Below are 21,372 nucleotides of genomic sequence, written 5' to 3'. Positions count from 1 at the left end.
TTACACTACTGCTGAAGTCCTCACACAAAGTTATTCTAACATATCAACTACATGCTCCAAACTATTTAAGCACTAAGAAAATGCAGTACTCTGAATATGAAAATGCAGTACTCTGAAGATGAAATGCAGTACTCTGAAGATGAAATGCAGTACTCTGAAGATGAAAATGGCAAAAACGATGCAACTTTAAACTGAAACAAGTACTAGTTCGACATTTTCCAAAACACAGTTATGATTGTCAGTAACACTGCAACATTTAAATAAACGTAACTGGTTTATTTTTGCAATACTTGCAAATCTCACTGTGAAACAATTTCTATTAGTAAAGAATTTATTTAAAATGGCTAGCAGACTCTAGTTTGAGTAAACAAGTCAGCAAGATATTTTATGTTGCTTGCCTGAAATGCTCAATTTGAATAAAATATACTACACTGCTTCAGTGACTAAAGAGAGTAAAGATATTTAGTATCATCTGCAGGCTTTTCAGTGGGCATGAAGTAAAAATCAAATAGGAACTACAATCTTTCTTGCTAGCAAAACAAGAAGAGCAAGGTCTACATTTCCACTGAATTGTTCCAAAGCTACTACGGCTTCATGCACAGTAAATCCAGATGATGTGATGCGATCTACATCAGCAGCAGGAAATTCAGACGGCTGCGGAAATGCTGCCCTTGCTTCTTCAATGTCAGTAGAAGGATTAACAGGTTCACATAGTGTACTTTCGGGAGCTGCAGTTTCGTCAGAACACATAGCACAACCAGAAATTAATGGCACTTCTATATCAGCACTTTGAGAAACTTGAATAAAATCTCTATCTGCACTTCCCGACTCTGTTGCGGACTTGTCAGCTAATGGCTTGCTATCTTTATCCATTAGGTCTGGTAAATAATCTATCTTTGGTGGAATGCTTACTTCAACAGCATAGTTCTGCTGATCAGAAGTCAGTGAACACTCTAAATGTTCGTCAGTACCTGCCATTTTGGAAGCCTTCTCTATTACAGGCAATTGATTATCTGAATCACAACAAACAGCATCACTGTTTCCAGACATTTCAAGAGAAGAATGTATTTGAAAGTTACTGGCTTTTATTTCCCTTTCTGCCACATCACACCCACCAGCCTGACTGCCATCAGTGGCATGAAATTTGTACACATCTTCAGCATTCTGCTCAGAAAGGTCCATCTTGTGACTATTACATTCTTCTGAAATGATGGTTGACTGATGAGATCCCTCATTATTGGATAACTGTGTTTTAGAAGACTGCATATTGCTGGTCACCAAAAGCTGATGTAGTTCCTTTAAAGCTTCTGCAAGAGAAAGACCAGAATCCTCACCAGCTCCTGCTGCTGGTCCATTATGAAGATGACAAGCACTGGACACTTGCTCTTCCAAAGATAAAACAGGTGACATTACATCAGCCCTGACATTTGGTAACTCTAACATTTCACTACTTGGCATAACCTGACATTGCTCAGTTGTTTCAGTGTGTAAAATGTCATTTGTTGATTGTTCCAACTTGGTCTCCCCTAACGCTGCTTCCTGGCAGACAACCATCTCTGAAGCATGCTCAATCTCTGTGTTGTTACTTTCTGCAATAGTGAACACAGAATCCAAAGTTTCTACTTGAGGGAAAATCTCCTTTGAAGAGTCCATAGTTTTCTCATCTGCATGAGATGCCACAATATCATTTTCAATATCTATATATTCAAGGTTTATTTTCTCAGCTGGAGATAAACTGCAGGTGCTCTTGTTTTCATCAGAGTGCTGCTGTCTGACTGCAGGACATGGCTGGTTATAATCACGTTCATCGACAACATCTGATCCATGTGCCTTGTTGTTGCTCATATATTCCTCTTTACGTCCCTCCAATATATTTTCTTCTAACTGAATATCCACACCCATTTCATTACCCAATACAGGTTTTGAACATTCAGAATGAAAGTATTTAAGATGTGAAGTCTCCAGTTGATTCGCATGTTTACTAAGGTCAGTTTGAAACAAAGCACCAGTTTCTTGCCCTTTGTTACCCAAGCTATAACATTCGGTGGGACTATTACCAGTCTCTGAAGGCTCCGTCTTATCTGAATTAACCAAGTCAATCAAGCTGTTATGTGAACTGATAGATTTGGCTTCAACATTCATTCCACCCGTTTGTGGAGGAATAAGATTTGAAGATGATGATGGGATTAATAGGTCTTTTCCATGAAGAAAAGGCTCAGTTTCAGAGGTCAACAATGGGCATTTGACAGTGTTTTGTAAAGAATCCACAGACTGTGGTTCAAGTTCCACAGAAGACTTCTGTAAACAAAGTGAGGCAGGGTCTGAGATGGGGAGCTCAAGTAACGGAGTTTGGTGGTCAACAGCTGCTTCTTCTAATGGCTGGGTTGGTCTACTAAGCCCATTACGTGGAAACATGTTGTTTTCCAGTGAGGTAGATTCTCTGTCTTCCATTTCTGTACAAAAAAAAAAAAAAAATCAAATAATTATTTTTTCAGAACTTAATGCAGTAGATGAAGGCTATAACAAATACTTTGGCATAAAATTATGACACAGACTTTACTAACATCTCAAAATATATCAAAATCAGTACATTTATGCAAATCATGGCAGGCAGCCAGGTGGGCAGCCACAATGGTGCAGCGGTTAGCGTTGCTGCCTCACAGCAAGAGGTTCTTTGGTTCGATCCTCGGCTGGGGTGCCTTCTGTGCGGAGTCTGCATGTCCTCCCTGTGGTTGCGTGGGTTCCTCTGGGTGCTCCGGTTTCCTCCCACATCCCAAAGACATGCTGTAGGTGGATTGGACACTCTAAATTGTCCCTAGGTGTGAGTGTGCGCATGTGTGTGCCTTCTATGGAAGGTTGGGCACCGGGCTGGCAACTCGACAATGTAAAACTCCACTGCCAATCATGAACAGACAGGTAATCCGCTGTGGCGACCCCTAACTGGGAAAAGCCGAAGAAAGAAGAAGAAGAAGATGGCAGGCAGGCAGGTGGACAGAAAGAGACAAGGAATGTGAAAAATATGATGTTCCAGAGTCTGTTACATGAAATTGTGTATTTCAAGATTTCGAAAGAGCACCATTACAAACATCCAATCAGCTCCTTCACCCCTTAACTAGGACCAACAGGTTATCTTTGCATACTGGCAGAGCTGCAACTGCTGAAATAAACATTTTACAGCATTTCATTTTATTTTAAAATGATAAAAAATACTTTTAGACATTCACATCATAAGAACTAAGCAATAACTAGGCTTATTATTTTAGTACATAACTGCATAAACTAAACAATAAAAGTATCTGAAAAAATTATTCTACCTGGAACTGAAAGACTGCATGCTCTCTGTCATGCTCCTCTCAAGACAACAGCTCAGGGTCACTAATCTATGTCCTATTATTATGTAAGCCAACACCTTGAAATTATCTGACCCCTGCAACAAATCTCAAAGCTTACACCCAGCAAAAGCATTGTCAACTCCAATAGAAGCAGATTCTGCAATCTTACTAGACACTTTTGGTTTTCTCTTTCAGGAATATTTAAAAAAAGGAATAAAAAACAACATAAAGGGCAGGACATCTTTGACAGTGGCAACGATGTACACTTTCTACAGCATCCATTATTTATTTTTTTAAATTATAGTGAATGGGGTATAGACAAGAATAAGACAATACCAAGCTACAATATATTAATATGGCTGTTTTTTTTTTATTTTACAGTGACAGCAGTCAAACACAGGACCTGGGGCATAAAAAGAAGGGGTCTGAAAGCCATTGCTGTTAGACAGCTCTCAATATGGCTTGCCAGGTAGGGGAATGCATGTGGTTTAAGCTGAAATACAGTACTGTGACCATTATTTTCTCCACTCTAACCACAAACATTAAGAGGTATGCTGGGGGTGAAATGAGGAGAGATGACTGTGTGAAATAAAAATGCAATAGAATGATCACTGTACAATCAGCAATACAGCTTGTTTGGGACAGTACATGTGTATGAATGCAAAACCATGTTAACATGTTCACAGTTACAAACATTATACGTCACATATACGTTTTACACAAGCATCCTCAACCCAACATTACATAAATTGAGCAATTTCTGCCTTCCCTTAAACCTCACTCCTCCACCATAATATTATTCTTCACAAAATTTCCTTTTTTCCCTATGTAGATTGCTCTGGGTCCCCTCAGGAGATTGAACTTACAAGTTCGAACCTCATATGACCAAGACCATATGTTCGAACTTGTAAAAGTTCAATCGGACTGAATGGAGATATCTGTACAGTGTGGAACGGGACGATTTCCCTTTTCCAGAATGTAGTGTGATCTCAGAGTTGGTACATTTAAGTAGAGGTGGGGGCGTAGCTCCCCTGCTACAGACGTTTAGTTTAGTTTTTTGTTTTTCTTTTCTTTTGCGTTCAAACTGTATGTGGTTCGAACTTGTAAAAGTTCGATCTACTGAAGTAGATCCAGATTGCTCCTACCCATTTCTGAAGATCCATCTTCCAGGTCTTTCTATTTCTTACAATATTGACTATTTCAGGAACAGCTGGTTTAGACCGATTTCCACTTTCAAGTAAATGCTTTTTAGGCAGCCACCAGAATTAAACTCAACAAGGCCTTACTAGGTCTAGGCAATTCAAATCCTATATCCCAGCTCAAAAAAATAATTTCCTTGGTTACTACCATTTGCTCACCCAATATTTCTGACAAGAGTACTCTGTAGGGATTTTTTAAAAACTTCCAATGCATATGCTATCAGTTACCTCTTTCCCATCACATCTCCAACATTTGCCATCTACCTGAGGAAAAATTCTCTGGAGTCTGCTTGGGATTTAAAAATATCTATGCAAACACTTCCAAGCACAAATCCTACATTTTCTAGATTCTGCTGTATATTTTTGGGAACCATACATATGTCCTACCATTGTTTCCTTGTGAACTGCTCATCTAATCTCTCATCTCGAGCTCGTCTAACCACCTTTGACTGAATCCTATAGTTACTGTGCAATATTTTACATGCCCTACTAATTACCCTTTTCTAATAGTAGCTTCTGCTCTAGATCCAACTAAAAACTCTTCCAGACTAGGTCTTTTACACAAGGTTCCCCTATCCCTTTCTCTTTGCCTACACTCATATCAGACCTTGACAGGAAAGGCAGTTTCTAGTTTGCATTCCAAGTGTCTGCTATTACCTTTCCTTTTCTAGTAATTTGCTCCGAATATAGTAGATCCTTTACCACTTTTTTCCCAGCAACTTTAATGCCTCTCCTGCCTATTCTCCATGCCCCTCATGCCTCTCCTGCCTATTCTCCATGCCCCCCATTGCAGTCATCCCTACTGGCAGGGCCTTTATCCATTCTTGCGTTGGTTATTCTCCTTCGGTATCTGCATCCAAAATCCCATTCTTTCCTTATTTCACAAATTTCCCATCCAAAATCCCATTCTTTCATTTCATGAATTCCCTCATCCAAAATCCCATTCTTTCCTCATTTCACGAATTTCCCATCCAAAATCCCATTCTTTCCTCATTTCACGAATTTCCCCATCCAAAATCCCATTCTTTCCTCATTTCAAGAATTCCCCATCAAAAATCAAAATAATCAAGGTTTAAAACTGCAGTGGGTCTATATGAAGCTGGGGGTCTGATGGATCTTTACCGTCTTAAGTATTACAACCACCATAGCTTTCTTCTAGGATGTTGAAGCTTCCACTCCTTTTAAAATACTGCTTTGCAAAACCTTTGAAATCTGTACCACTTTCTTCCCTCATAGCTTCCATACTTCCACAGGAATACCATATATTCCTATAGATTAATTATACATCACCGTTTTTTATCTCATCTTCTCCTACATTAACTGTTAATTGCTGAACTTCATATTTCTAACCCTGGCATACTTGAGGCTTCCATAAATATTTCCATTTCCTCTGTTTTATACAAATTTTGGTAACACTTTCAAAATATCTCTCATACATCTACAGGATTAAAGGTTATTTTTCTTGTTATAGGCTCCATAAATTTCCAACAACCCTTTACACTTTCTGTTGCCCAAGTCATTGTGCCAAAACAGTTGCTTAGCAGTAATCTTTATAAACTTATGCATATTATCCAGATACTCCCTTATTTTCTCTTCAGCACTCTGCATTTGCTCATTATCTTGTTCTTTTGAGATTCCCCGCAGTACTTTAACCTTTGTCTGCCCCTCAAAATAATTTATTTCTTAACCATAGTTTTCTTTTACTTCTACCATATTTTTAAACTTCACTTTCATTTTATCCCATTTATTAGCTATAATTTCTGAAAAAATGTCTATCTTCCTTTCAAATTTCCACTTCCCATTCCTTACACTCATATCTTTTTAATGGGTAAATGGGGAAGCACAAGTGATTAACTTTTACTTCACTACCCTGCATTTTTACCTTAATTGTTACTGGTGCATGATCTGAAACAGTTACTGGATGTGTATCGAACCTTTTAATTGAATGCACATGCTCCTGTGAAATTAAATTTCTGTCTAGGCTAGCGCAGTTACTGTACCTTGGGAAATATGTAAACTCTATCATGGTTCCTACTACTGAATTCATGTCCTTCATGCCAAATATTTTCATAAATTTCTTTAGAAATCTACCCTGTTTTATTATATTCTCCCCTTCTAGGTCCCTCAGATTATCTTCACTGCTGCAAATCAAGTTCTAATCCCTATCGACAAGTAATATTCTTTCCTGAAAGCGGATTACTACTCCCAAAAAAACTCTTAAGCTCCACAATAGTGGTTTCAGAAGGGATATAAATGCATGCCATGTAATCCTCTTCCCTTGCCAGGAGCCCTTTAGTACCACAAAGCTGCCATTACTTTCGTTTTCCATCTTCTAGCATTATTGGAGCGCCTCCAGCAATTACTGTAAGCATGTCCCTTTTCCTTTGTCCCTGACACTTTGCTGAATATCCATCCTAAAATGCTCTCTATCAAATTCACATGCTCACCTCTTTCCATATGTGTCTCCTGTAGCATTTTTATTGGCATTCTATTTTCTTAACATACAATACTCAACTTTTTGTCTAGACCTGTGAAGTATTTCACATGCCAACACAAGGTTTAGAGTAGCCATTATAAGTTATTTCCACCTATTACATATGACAGCTTTCTTAAATGTCAATTTACAACTTTTGTTACATGCACCCACTAATGTTGGGCAGGTTAATCTCTTATAGACTTGTTTCTTGTCTTCTCCACTTGAAGCTATGGCACATTTTACAAACCTTTTTGTTTTAAAGAAAACCCTCCAACAAAAAACACACATATGCAGAACACGCCCATAACCTATTAGCTTAAGACACACACAAAACTATGCACATCTTCAAACAATGAAGTTTAACCCTCAAAAGCAGCAAACACACTGACATTACTTAACCTAACATTAGGGTTATCAATGCTAACACACAAGTTACAGCCTGTCTTCACTCTTACACTAACTGTTCTTCGTTCTTATCTTCATTCCTCTCGCAGATGTGAGAAAACACATATGCTTTCAGAAAACATTAACATTTAGCCTTAAAACAGTGCTCTGGCTTTTATTGCCTCCTCCTATAGTCAGCCTGTCTCAATGGAAACGCAAGTATCAAATGTACGCACTGCTATGCAAACCTCAACTAACACAGAACATTTATTTGCCAAAAGAAAACATTTCATTACATTCAGTGTCCTCTTATTTACTTTGTTACACAAAAAAATGCTATTTTAGATTAAGCCAAAGGCCTTAATCCAGACATTCACCTATGCAAAAGAGGAAACATCTCAATGCTACATATAATCTGTGCACTTTTACACCCCATCACCCACCAGAACAGCTCAAGATTACAGTATATTAACATAAACATGCTTTTGTCCAGCCTTCTCTTTTTAGAATGTAATGCTTACATTTCTTAAAACTATAAAAAAGGGTACAGTTACATACAATAACTGAAAATACTTTACCACGTGCAATTTGTGTCATGAAATTTTCCCTACCAATACTGTTAAGAAAAACTTTTTTTACTTAGTTCCTTTTCTTTTTTACCCTCCTTTCCTTCAGTTGTCTTCCAAAAATGAAGTGAGGCATATTCATTTCAGTACCCCACAAGTTTAAGTCAACATCCAATTTTTCTACTTTTTCTTGTAAAGTTATATTTTACAAATGGGACTGATGCTTTCTAGTCTTACATTCATTCACTAATTTCTAGGTTGCTGGTTTTCTTCCTGTTCATCTCCATCACTCAACCTAGATTCTGGTTCACGTCCAAGATACTTCCAATTTTTCTATTCTCCTGTGCTTTTTTTTCTCTCTCTCTCTCTCTCAAGCATTTTCCTTTGGAACAATGGAAAATGATTCATTGGCAAAGTCTCTCTAAAAGCTTTATTAACACAAGAATGAGAAGCACTTCTGTTTCATGCCTCACTTTTTGTTACTCCTCATTAGCTTGTTCTGTATCAAAAAATGACCAATCCTCCTACAGAAAGTATTCTAAAAACAGCTGCATACAGCAGCTTGAATCTCCCACCTGCCTTTCGACATCCCCTGATTGCTGGGATAAATTGCCTCTCTTCTGCCTGGTGTACAGTGAATAATCCTTTTTCCTCAAACACTCTACAGTCTCCAATTTTTAATACTCTGCCCTTTTGCCACGGTTTTGTCAGGATCAACTCTTTCTGCTGGGTATGATAGCATCTTTACTAATACAGGTCTTGGCTGCTTTCTTATGGCCAGGACTGGAGGATATAGATGATGTACCCTTTCAATTTAATCTTGTTGTGGAATATGTCAGTTGATTATTTGTGCTTTCATAAAATTAACACAGTCTATTCCTTCCAGTTTCTCTGGAACAGCAGAAAATCTCAGGTTTTCCCTGCATGCTCAGTCCTTTCATCTATTACTTTTTTAAACACTTCTTTTTTGGGCAGTCTCATACTCAGCCAGACTTTTTTCAATTCAGTCTCTGATTTTCACAGCTTTATCAGTTCATCTGAATAGCTGTTTAAAGCTTCTTCCATTTTTACAGCTTTTTGCTATTTGAGTTAATACACTCCAAAGTCTTGTTTATTTTAATCACATCTGAGCACATCTGCTTGATCTTTTCCTCTAGATTAGTGGAAGCCATTCCTTGCACCAAAGCTGGAGCTTCAACTGTTTTTGGACAAACAGCAGTAGGATTCTTCCCATTTAGTGTTTTCTCTTCACCTTTTCCAATTGATTTTCTTTCAGGCTAAGTTTCTTCTTTGCTGGCATCCAGGTAGTGCACTTACTTGCCAGTGACTGAATTTACTAAAACTTGCAGAGTTTCTTTTTTCATACCAGGAGAGCATAAATCAAGTGGTTGATCAATGTGCAGCCATCTGGAAGTCCGCTCTTTCTTTCACTTTGATCACAAACATCTGAGAGAGAAAAAAAATCAAAATGTGGTACCACTTGGGGTAGAACATGGAAAGACATACTGTGCAGAAGTAGCATGACATTACCTCACTACTGTTCATTATAGATATGCCTAGCATGTGTATGACAGCAGCAGCAACTTGGAAAGGGACAAACTGTACATGAAAACAAGTGTAATTGCTTGACCATTACTAAAGCAATTGTAAAATGGCTTCACAAGGAGGAGGGTCAAAGCACACAATAGACAGCCACAAGCTAACACATTACAATAGCTATTACTTCTTATCACAGTCAGATATCAGAGGCGTACACAGAAAGTGGCCAACGTCCAGTGTGGAGGCTACAGGCAAGCCTGTGAAGGCATATCTTTGTCAAATATATGCTGACGTGGCTTTTAGGAGGGGTCAGTATATGTGCCAAAGAGCAACAGGTACATATACATATACATAGCTGTGGTTGTTATTTTGCTCACTTTCATCACAGTCAGACTAAACAGATGCATAAAAATTAGCTTTTATGGCACGAGGTAGAGACAATGTATGAAAGGAAAGGGAATTACATGAAAGGAAAGGGAATTACATGAGAGCTATTAAACAATCAGTGATCAGGTTTGTCGAGTTTGGAAATGCATGTGATTAACAGCAGCAAGTTAAAATAAATCACTGAGGCCATTACTGCTTTTATTGTGATAAATGTAAATTACCTGAATGGCAAAGTATAGTTATGTAAAAAGTTACCATAACAGTACAACACTGTAGGGAGTATCCTACCAAAGACCACATGTCCTGCCAGTATATCAAAGCTTGGGCACCTTCCTCTTGTGCCATGTGTGACTCATGTCTGATTTAGTCAGTGTTTCCCAATACTTAGTTTGGACAGCTGAGACTACAAGACCTTGGTTAGCATCTAAAACCATCTGTGGACCTACAAAGCTGATACAAGTATTTTTTGCACCTGCTCTAAATATCTCAGTGCTATTTAATAGTTCTGTGCTGCATTTACTGACTTGGTTGAGTTTATCACTGTTTTTCAGCCTGCACTTGTTAAAGAAACCCCATATGTTTGTTACTGTACTGCTTTTAGAGTATTTTAACAGTATTGTAACATTTCCTAACCACTAATGAGTTGTAGTCAGGATCCGCCACATCACAAAACACTTAGGTTTTTAAACCACAAGTACCAGTATGCCATGATCAGAGTCCATGTGGGTGTAAAAGACCCAAGACATACTTCAATGGACTTTATGAAGACAGACAAAATGTAGCTCTCTGAATCTGTGCCCTAGGCGGGTATGAATCTACCCTTGAATAGCATCCTACCTTCACCAAAGATGATGGAAAGCACCCCAGCCATCAAAGGTTGTAATGCCTTTCATACATTTTGATCTCACCCAGTTCAGGATAAAACAAAGGGAGGAGGTGCCTCAGTGTTTATAAAGGACAAGTGCACTACTAGACTGGTCCAATAACATGACTCACTTGAGCTACTCCATATCCAAATAATAAAAGGTGCAACCCCCTATAATATCATTGTTAGCAACAGATCCTCTAACATGAGTTTGGAAAACCACACCTCCTACCTAAAACTAATGGAATCTATTAACATTCAGCCTATCACCATACTTATGGGTGACTTCAACTACCCCTCCATACTCTGGGAGATTTATATGAACCATAATGTACTTGTTCAGAGGTTTTTGGGCTTCATCAATGCAAGCACCCTGGAGCAACTAGTTAGGTCCCCAACTAGAGGTACAAATATAATAGACCTAGTACTGGTTAACATATGGGATGCTGCTCCCTCCCATGCATTAACTCCTCTCTGGTAAGATCTGACCACAAAATGATCTCCTTTAGTACTAAAACATGGAACCCCCACTCCAAGCCTGTTAAGAACTTTGCTAAGGCCAATTACCTCAAACTGACAGATTAACAAACTTCCAAGCCCCTCCAAACCCGAATGACACCGAGGCCTACTCTGAGCTGTACACACAAGCGCTGTACAACCACATTCATAGCTGCATAGAGGAGGTAGTACCGGTCTGAATAAAACATATGCTTACTGGCAAAAATAAAACACCCTGGTGGACCCTTACTATAAACAGGCTATTCAACAAAGGGGAAAAAAATCTTCTCAAAAGCCAAGAAGGAACAGACAAAACAGTGCATAAAGACACTCACCAGTCTTAAACAAATTAGAGAGCTGCTTAAATCTGCCAAAGCAAACTATGAGGCAAAGACAGCCTCCTAGGTGAGAGAAAACCATAAGGTGTTTCTTAATTATGTTCATAACCTCAAAGGAAACACTCAGCAATGTGCTGAGTTAATCATGAAAGGCAACACTTACACCCAAGCCTGAAACAAAAGCAAACCTGTCAAACAAGTTTGATTCAAATTTTTCACCCCATCACCTCCTAACACAACCAAAGAAATACATGCAAACCACCCCCTACAGGTCATTACAAGGAAACAGGTCCTTACTTCACTAACTAAAGCCAAAAACACAGCCTCCATGGGTCCCAACAAATTCCAGGATGCTTCTTAAATACTTAGAATCCATCAGGGCCACTAACAACCGTCTTTAACCACAGCCTCGGGACAGGCTTTATCCCAGAGGACTGGAAGACTACAACAGTCATCCCTCTGCACAAGGGGGGGGGGGCATCAACTGGCACAGGGAACTGCAGACCCATAAGCTTGATCAGTCTTATCTGCAAGGTCACTGCAAGGATTATCATGGACCTGATCAATAAAGACATAGGAAATTTCCAAACACTGGACCAGACTCAATTTAGCTTCATCAAAGGGAGACCTTGCCTACTCAATCTGATGGACTTTTTCAAGAAAGTCACCAGGACCAGCGATGAGGGTAAAACAGTACATACCAGGCAAAAGCCTTCAACACAAACCAACTCAGGGATCATAGATAAACTCATAGTTAGGCATAGACCCCCTACATCATCAGATGTCTCTGACAGGACACGTTGTCCAGACAGGTGGGTACACTTCTAATAAGAAACCTGTTACTAGTGATGTCCCACAGTGCTCAGTGTTGAGACGCCTCCAGTTTGGTATATACTTTCCTGAAGTGAAAACATGCATAATCATACCCTTTGGTAAATCAGATGTCTCTGCAAATTATAATATTGATAGCACACCTAAAGAGTAGACCCAGTGGTGAGGGACCCAGTAATACAGATATACAGTAACCTAAACTTTGACCACCAGGTTGCTACTGTAGTGAGGAAATTCTTCTGTGTGCCTCAACTTATAAGTAAAGGCATGGCATAAAGTTCAAAGGAAGTCACAGTGTCATTGTACTCAGCCATCATCAGGTCCAAAATAGAGTACAATGCTCCCTTCTGCATGTACCTAACCTACGCACTTGCACCAAATGAAGTGGTCCCAGAGGTGTCTCACTAAAAACCAAAAAATAAATAAAAAATTACAAACCGTAAGACACCCGTCATATGCAGGCCAACTAAAGGCACTATCCCTTTACTCTGTCTTATTTTGTTTACTGAAAGGTGACTTATGTCTGACCTACAAGGCATTCTCTGATCCAGCCCTGATGAAAATATTACATATTTGCAAGAAAAATTAGACTAGGGACACGAGTTCCATTGACCTGAACCTTGTGTCTAACAGAACTTGATAGAGAGACAGACTCATATCCCAAAGGCCATCTCATCTATGAAATAAACTTTTCATCTTCATTTATATGAAGCCCATCATTCACTCTCTAAGAAGAATTTGGATAAATGGATGGGAAACCGTAAGTTCACTCCTGAGGTACTGCCCATATCCCTTATGGCCAGAGGTAGTCTGTAAAATGACTCAGGGCTTCAAAACCCAAAGATCCCCTACCCTGATTCTACCCCATACCAGGTTCCTGTCAAATGATCAGACATTGCTGAAACCTATATGGTCGAACCCATATGACTGCCATTCAGTCCGTCAAACTGTTCTGATTGAGATTGTGTTACAGTAGGGATCAGGAAATTTGCCCATTTCTCCACTGTAGTTCATTCTTGGAGTTGGTATAGCTGGGGCTGTAGGGGGACTTGCCCCCCTGCAAAAAGCATTTTAGTGTTGTATGCAGGTGTTTGAGTTTTAATTTTTTTCGACACACTGAATTGTCAATCATACAGGTTCAAACATATGGGTTTTGACAATCTGTCTGATTGTTTGACAGATTCCCCCATCCCATACCTGGGGAATTAAGACACAATATTGTCATATCTTGGGTTTTACTGGCTAGGCTTGTAAAGGCTCTTGTACCATCAGCCTAGTAATAACCTATGAATATATGTATGCAAATATGTACAGGTACATAAAAAGCATGTGTGTGCTAAGTTCCCTACGCTTTTTCTTGCCGCAGACAGAAAGCAATTTGGCTAAAATGCAGGAGCAGGAACCACACTCATGTCCATAAGAAAAAGGGAGGGAAAATATGTCCACCTCAGGCAAAGAAAACAAGGAATGAAAGTAAAAAAGGGGGGATGGAGCATTATACTACAACAGTGATCTAATCGGTCATCTACTGATATAATTTCTTACATGACTGTACTATGTCCTTCATTTGATCACTGTTGCAGCATTGCTCACTGTTGAAAATAACTCCAAATCTCATCAGCTAATTAGGAAGAAGACTGAGGCATACAACTGCAGTTAACAATACCTTGAGAATGGACCAGAAAGAACGGTAGCAGTTCTAGAAAAAGCAAAAAAAAAGGTTATGTACTCACCAGACTTTCTACCTGCGTGTCCATTTTCATTCTCCCTCAACTAATGGGTTTGTATCCGATTTTACACAACTATTTTTATGTCCATCTAAGTAATGTTGCAGTATTTTTTGTGGGAGAATGCAAAAGCTGAAAGGGAACCTGGGGAGGGGGATGAAACAAACACAAATTATGCAGAAACACTTTCCAGAAATCAGTGCAGGATTGCTATGACAAAACCTGCTCTGGCCCTGGAAATATTATCCAACTTGTAATGTTTTGTAAAAGCATGAACAGATGACCAAGTGGCAGTTTCTGGAATGAACTGTGTATCTAAACCCTTGAAAAAAGCTCCTGAGGATGCAACAGATCTCGTGGAATGGGCTTTAACCAAAGAGCATAACAATTTCCCATGAAAATGACAACTGGCTTTAAAAATCCATGAAGAGATAGTTTGCTTAGAAACAGGCAAACCAAAAGCCCTAGGATGAAACGAAAAGTGCATCAGATTTCCTAGTAGACTTAAGTTTTGTCAAGATAAAATCTAAGCTGTCTGTTTACATCTAGGGAATGCAAAATTCTCTCACTAGGAGATTGTAGAGATGGGAAAATGTAGGCAATTGGATAATTTGATTTAAGGAAAGGTCATTACCACTTTAGGCATAAAAGATGGATTAGTGGTGAAGCCATTAACACCTGGATCTCACAAACCCTTCTGGCAGAGGTAATGACTACCAGAAGCACTGTCTTCAAATTTCAAAATTTCAGGGAAGCTGAGGCTGCAGGTTCAAAAGGGGCCTGAATCAACTTCTCCAGGACAAAATAAAGATCCTGAGAAGGAGGAAATTGTTTCCTGGGAGGATTCATGTGTAGGACGCCTTTTAAGAAAAGATCAACCTCCAGCCTGAGAGCCAATGGAGGAGTTAAATGCAGGCAAGCAGACAAGGCACAGCAGTGGACCTTGACAGAAGACTAAGGAAGACCACTGTTGAGCAACTCACACAACACCAAAGCAATATCTGCCAAGAAGGGGTCCTTTTTCCTATTTTTGGCAGCAGACAGAAAATCTCAGGCACTTGGAAATGTAAGATTTTCTAGTAGTGGGTTTCCTGGTTTCCTGCAAAACCCTAAACACATCCTTAGAGAAAAGGTGACTAAAAGGAATCAGAAGCTGATCACCCACAAGGTCGGGTGAAGAGTTGACAAGTGTGGGTGAATCAGAGATCCTTTGTCCTGAGTGAGTAAATTCATCTGGTGAGGTAACTTGTAGTGATGGCCCTTGGCTAACTGCAGAAGAAGAAGAGGGAACCAATGCTGTCTTGGCCAAAAGGGAGTCACTAACAGTTTATGAAGCAAAGGACTGTAGTATTGTTTGTAAGAATCTTGAGGGGTCCTGGAAGAAGCGGAGGATGTAATGCCTGTAAAGCTACAATTAAGGCCCGCATTTATGTGCTCTCTCCTAAGAGTGGCTGACCACAGTCCCTGAACCTTAATGGAAGCAAATATCCTAAATCCGAGGCATTTGTATAAAGTTCCTGTACTGGTTGAGGAATTTGAAGAGGTAAACCAGGATTCTGAGTTGTTGCATCTACCACCCTAGCTCTTTTTTCAAGCACGGAAGAAGAAAAATGACAGTCTCCAGTGGATGAGCATGCTGGGACCAGACGGTTTTCAGAAACCACTGGAACTTCCTCATGTGAAGTTTTGCAAAGGGCAACATGGGGACTGTAGAGGCTGTGAATGCAAGAAGTCTGAGGAGCTCCCTGGCAGTGATGGAAGAAAGAGGGAGAAGAGATAGATGCCACGAAAGCTGTGAGAGAGAGAGTTTTCTGAAGGAAGAAATAACATTAACAGATCTGTTCTGAACCTGCACCCCAGGAAAGAGAGATCCTGATGGGGTGAAAGAGTAGAGTTGTTTGAAATTTATTGTGAACCCCAAGCCTTGTAGAGAGAGAATAGCTAGATCCAAATGCTAAAGCAGAAGGTCTGGACTGCTGGCCAGAAAAAGCAGGTCATCCAGGTAAGGGTAAACTTTAAGACCTTTCAGTCTGAGGAAGGCAACAACTGAGGCTAGATACTTTGTGGAAATCCTTGGAGCAGCAGAAAGACCAAAAGGCAAGGCAGAGAACTGAAAGAATTTCCTGAAGTGAGGGTGAATAGGGATATGCAGGTAAATATCATTTAAATCCAGTGAAGATAAGAAGGCTTGAGGAGGCACAAGAGGGAGAAGAGACTATAGTGATAGCATCCTGAAAGAAGGCACCACCAGGAAGGTATTCAACCTTGAAAGATCCAGAATGGGTCTCCAAGGACCTTCTTTTCTTGGAACCAAGAACATCCTGGAAAAAATCCCCTTCCTTGCTGATTTAAAGGGACTGGTTGAATTATACCTTGTAGAGAAAGCTAAGCTAGCAGCTGAGGAAACATATGTAGTTGGTCTGAGAGTGATTAAGGAATCCCCTGAAAAGGGGGGGGGGGAGAGACTTCCAAGCCATGAAATAGCCGTTTTGAATAATGGAGACCAACCAGGAGTATTGAATGATCTCCCTCCAGGCTGAAAGGGAAAGAGAAAGGCAAAGAGGGGTATAGCTTGGATGTTGGGGTGGATGTTATAGAGAGCCTGGTCTGAACTGACAGGGCTGCTGAGGAGATAGAGCAGAAGTAACCGTTTTAGACTGAGGAGGTCTCCTAATAGGTTTATGTAGCCTAGAACCTGAGGGGGCTGAAGAGGAAGACCTGGAAGATTTTCTTATAAAAGGAGTTTTAGCAGGGAAGTTCCTATGAGATTTAGGAAATGGAGAAACTAACAGGAACCCCCTACCTTTTTCTTTGACAGTCTTAAAGAGATCTGCAGCAGATTTTCCAAAGACAGCAGAATTACCCAATGCAGCATCAAGCAGTTTTGCCTTGATGTCATCTGGAAGAGCTTGTAGACGCAGCCAACAGTACCTCCTGAATACAGAAGTAGAAGCTACAGACCTGAAGGAAGCTTCAGCAGGATCATAGCTGCATTCAATGGAATGCCTAGAAACTTGTGAAGATGCAGCTGAGAGAGAAAGAGCTAAAAACTTAGCTTCTGAATCTGGCAGTTGAGACAGAGCCTGAGAAGTTTGGGAAAGTAAAGCTTGAGAATACTTGGTCTTACGAGTCTGGTAATTAATGATCCTGATTGCAAGGGTTGAAGAAGTGTAAACCTTCTTACCTAACCCTCTCTAAAATTTTACTTTCTTTGTCTGAAGGAAGTAATTTTGTAGAGAGGACAACCCAAGAGGATTTGTTAGAAGAGATGGAGACTACAGCTGGGTTGGCTGAAGGACATTTAAAAAGAAATTTGCAATCCTCAGGGACCTTATAAAAATGGTTGGGTCTTTTAGGAGTTGGTGCCTGTAAATCTTGGTTTTTGGAAGATGAAGCAAAGGCATCAAAGACTGTTAGCAATGGAGGGACAGCTGCTTGTGCAGGAGCTTCCACCTGAAGCAAATCATCGTACCTCTTTTGTTCCTCTGAAATTTAAGAATCTCACAAAGTATTCCCTCATCTTATTGAATGTCTCACCAAGAGAGAGCTTTACCATGGGTGAGTCTCATCCACCTGACTCCTCACCTGGGAAGCATATTCCAAGGGGGAAGGTATCTGGGTGGAATATGTTAAGGAGTCTTTATCTGAGTCAGAATCCTGGGCCAAGATAGTAGAGAAAGACTCATGAGAACCCAATGGCAACACAGGGGAAGAGGAGATGGTAGGGCCAGAAACAGGAGAAGCCGAAGCCAGAGGCCTGAGGGCCATTACGGCCTTAAGACCTTGGGAGAAAACTTCCTTGTCCGACGTAGAGGTAAGAAGGTACTGCAGAATGTTTAGTCTTTTGTCTCTCTTTAGCAGGTCTCTTTGAAGCAAGAGCAGGGCCTGGCATAGGCCAAACAGCTGAAGCTTCCTGCTGCAAGGAACCCGGAGCAGTTCCCGAGTCCTCAGAAATCAACAGTCATAGTTCTCCCAAATTGTCCAAACCAGATATTTGCATGACCTCGGGCATGCTTGGATCCACACTACTGATGGTCTCAAATGTGGTTCCCGATGGAAAGACCTCCAACCATACCATCGGGATTTAACCAACCTCAAGGGGTACTTCAGAAACAGAAGGTGCAGCCGAAGGGGATTTGGGCCTACCTTTGTCCACCTTCCTCTTCATGGATGGCTCAAAGGAACTTGGGGAACCCTCCACTGATTCCCTAGCCAGATGTTTAAGCCTCTGGTTTTCAAGACACAAGTTTAAAGCAGAGAGATGACTACACAAGGTTTTAGGGACAAAGGTCTAACAGAACAGGACCGATGGTTGTGGGTAGGCCCTAAACAAAACAAACAGAGCTCGTGACTATTCTTATGTGGAATTTGCCTTCCACACCTACTCTTACCCTTTCTGGATATCATTTATGATAATAAAAGGCAGAAGCAAGCAAATAAATCCCCAATGGGGTACTTATCTGAAGTGGAGGAACAAAACACTTATTCCAACAACAGACCAAACATACGAGTCAACCTTTCCGAATGGCGGTGAAAAAATTCTGAGGATGGTACGTGTGTTTATGGCTGACGTTCCCTGAGACTACATGCGACATCCCACATACAGGCAGTAGCTTGAAGCTTTTGTATACAATCTGGACATTTGGGTCAATAGTGGAATATAACCCATGTATAAAGAATACTGCAACAATGAATATAAGGACATCAGAGCTCCTATACATCTCTTAGATCATTCCAAAAGCAAAGAAAACGGTCTGATGTGTGGGAAGTTGAGGAAGAATGAAAATGGACAACACAGATGGAATGTTGCTGTCCTTTTTATTAATTCATTTGTCAACTGGTGGGACAGAGTCCCCAGCTACTATAACCTTGGGAGGCTCTCAAGAGTACTGCAGAGCCAAAGGCTGCTCTGTTCCTGTTAATCAAATCTAATTTTTAATGATTAATAAAAGGTGAGAATTCACCCAAGTTGCAGCTGCACAAATGTAATCCAAGGAAGTCCTTGACCAAACGGCTGAAGACAACTGCCATAGACCTCACTGAATGAGCCCTGGGGGGCTTGGGCAAGGATGAAACTTTTTTTTACCATAAACAGAGGAAATACATTCAGTTAACCATCTTGCCAGTGTAATACTGGATAACTGCTTTGCCTAAACTGTAAAGAGAAAACGAAACAACTGGTCAGACTTCCTGAAGTTTTTGGTTCTGTGAAGATAAAAGTGAAGTTATCTTAGCACATCCAAAATGTAGAGCATATACTCTCCCCTATTTGAAAAGTTAGGAGAGAAAGCTGGTAGATTAATGTGGTTTATGTCGGACTCGGAAGCTACCTTAGAAAGAAAGATGGATTTGTTTGCAAGGACATCTTATCTTTCTGAAAAAGCAGGTAAGGTGGTTAAGATTGAGCCTGCAGTTTGGATACTCATCTAGCTGATGTGATAGCAACCAGAAAAATGATTTTCCAAGACAAAAATTTAAGTTCTGCTTTGGATGAAAGTTTAAAGACAGCTTGTGACAAGGCCTGACACAACAGTTAAATCCCAAGGAAGAGCAGGATCACTTAACGGAGGTCTAAGGTCATATGAGGTTACTAGGCTAACGGCCACAGAGCCCTTACAAGCCTAGCCAGAATTATCCCAAGTTGCCCCAATTGTCATTGGTTAGCCAAGTGAAGTTTGCAGAGGTAAGGGTCTATGGTAGTTAATACCAACTTCCTCTGTCCAAAAGGGACATGAGCACCACCCCAGGAGTGAATGTGCGGTCACCTAACCACTGATCTAGGTTGCATTTGAGGAGGGTCAGGGAGGGGCTCTGTTTCACGTGAACTGGAAGCTTGTTCCAGAGAAGTGGCAGTCTCTGGGAAATGTTTCTCTCTCTCCAGCATGACCTAGTGTTCATGTCAGAGACTTGGTTAAGATCTCTGGAGCGAGTGACCACCCTGCAGTTTGATTTACGAACGTGTAGCATTTCCATCAGGGCTGGGTCATAGACTACCCTGTAAGCCAGGCACAGGTCACCTCTTAGCAACCTGTAAGAGACAGAATACAGTGACACATCTTTCAGTCTTTTCACGCAAGACTTGTTTTGTGTACCCTGTAATTTCTTGATGAGAAACCTCTGTGGTCTCCAATTTTTGCAGGTGTCTGGTGAGGTACATGCAAAAGGGAGTATTATACTCAATTACTGGTCAAATAAGGGCAGAGTATATTGGAGTTACAGCATCCTTAGATTTAGATGAGATTTATAAAATATGCCACATAGAAGGATTTCCTTACTACTGTGAATACGTGGTTGTCAAAGTTCAGATCGCTATCAACCTGAGTACCCAGATCATTTACCACTGAGTCTACACTTAGGGGGGTGCTGTCAATAATGTAATTAGCAGGGATGTCAGCTTTCCAAAAGGAAATAATGCATTTTTTTGTATTTAGCATTAATCTGTGGCTTTGGCACCAATCATTTGTCTGTGTGAACCCTGTCTGCAGGTGCTTCAACAAAGTATTAGTTTAAGCGTGTGCATACTTATGCAACCAGCTTATTGTATGTTTTTTATTTTTTATATTTTTTCCCCTAACAGATTTGTTTGTTTTTCAATTGAATTGTACAGGTTACAGGTCACATTAAAGGTGGGAAAAATTGTGAAATTACTTATTGTGGTCTCTTTTTTATATCACAAAAACCTGGCATTTTAACAGGAGTGTGTACACTTTTTATATGCACTGTGTTTTAACCAATTCGGACTGGGTTGGGTCCAGAGTTTGAAAATTACCTAGGACATTGTTAAAGTCCATAATGACTCTTTCCATGGCCTTGCAGATGAGGTTAGTCAGGCTTATGGGCCTATAATTCTCAAGGTTGGTTGATGATCTCCCTTAACTGCACAGAGATTACAGTTGCTGTCTTCCATTGACACACAGCGCTCCTTACTGTACAGAGATTACAGTTGCTGTCTTCCATTGACAGACAGCGCTCAGGCTGTGGTTAAACACAGATCCAAGTGGGTATGCTAAGTTATGCTTCAAGTTGTTTAAAAGGCAACCTGGGATTTTGTCTGCTCCCATTGATGCCATGTGTTTGGTCTTAGACAGCAGCGACATGACCTGCTCTCTCTTGAGACAACAGGCTGAGGAATGGTGGCAGGTATACTTTGAGGGGATGACTGGAGGGTACAGAGGGGTGAAATTTTCTCCAAATATGTCAGCTAATAGGTTGGCTATTACCTCTGGTTGA

At 40.4% G+C, this 21,372-nt stretch overlaps 1 protein-coding gene across 2 annotated transcripts in view; it reads right to left on the bottom strand.

The window, feature by feature from the left end:
- Positions 1 to 255: 255 nt before the first annotated feature.
- Positions 256 to 21,372, bottom strand: part of LOC122794613 (protein DDI1 homolog 2-like) — an 897,408-nt gene continuing 876,291 nt past the window's right edge. The window contains exon 9 of one of the 2 annotated variants that reach the window (XM_044063180.1): positions 256 to 2,453. In XM_044063180.1, the coding sequence (XP_043919115.1) occupies positions 505 to 2,453 (1,949 nt within the window). In that variant the 3' untranslated portion in view covers positions 256 to 504. The remainder of the gene's footprint in view (positions 2,454 to 21,372) is intronic. The other variant, XM_044063181.1, reaches the window with a different exon arrangement.

The sequence above is a fragment of the Protopterus annectens genome, chromosome 2.part1 (genome assembly GCF_019279795.1).
Source record: "Protopterus annectens isolate FY-2018-M chromosome 2.part1, PAN1.0, whole genome shotgun sequence".
Taxonomy (NCBI): domain Eukaryota; kingdom Metazoa; phylum Chordata; order Ceratodontiformes; family Protopteridae; genus Protopterus; species Protopterus annectens.
Note: the sequence above shows the minus strand (reverse complement) of the source record. Positions and strands in the feature narration are given on the sequence as shown.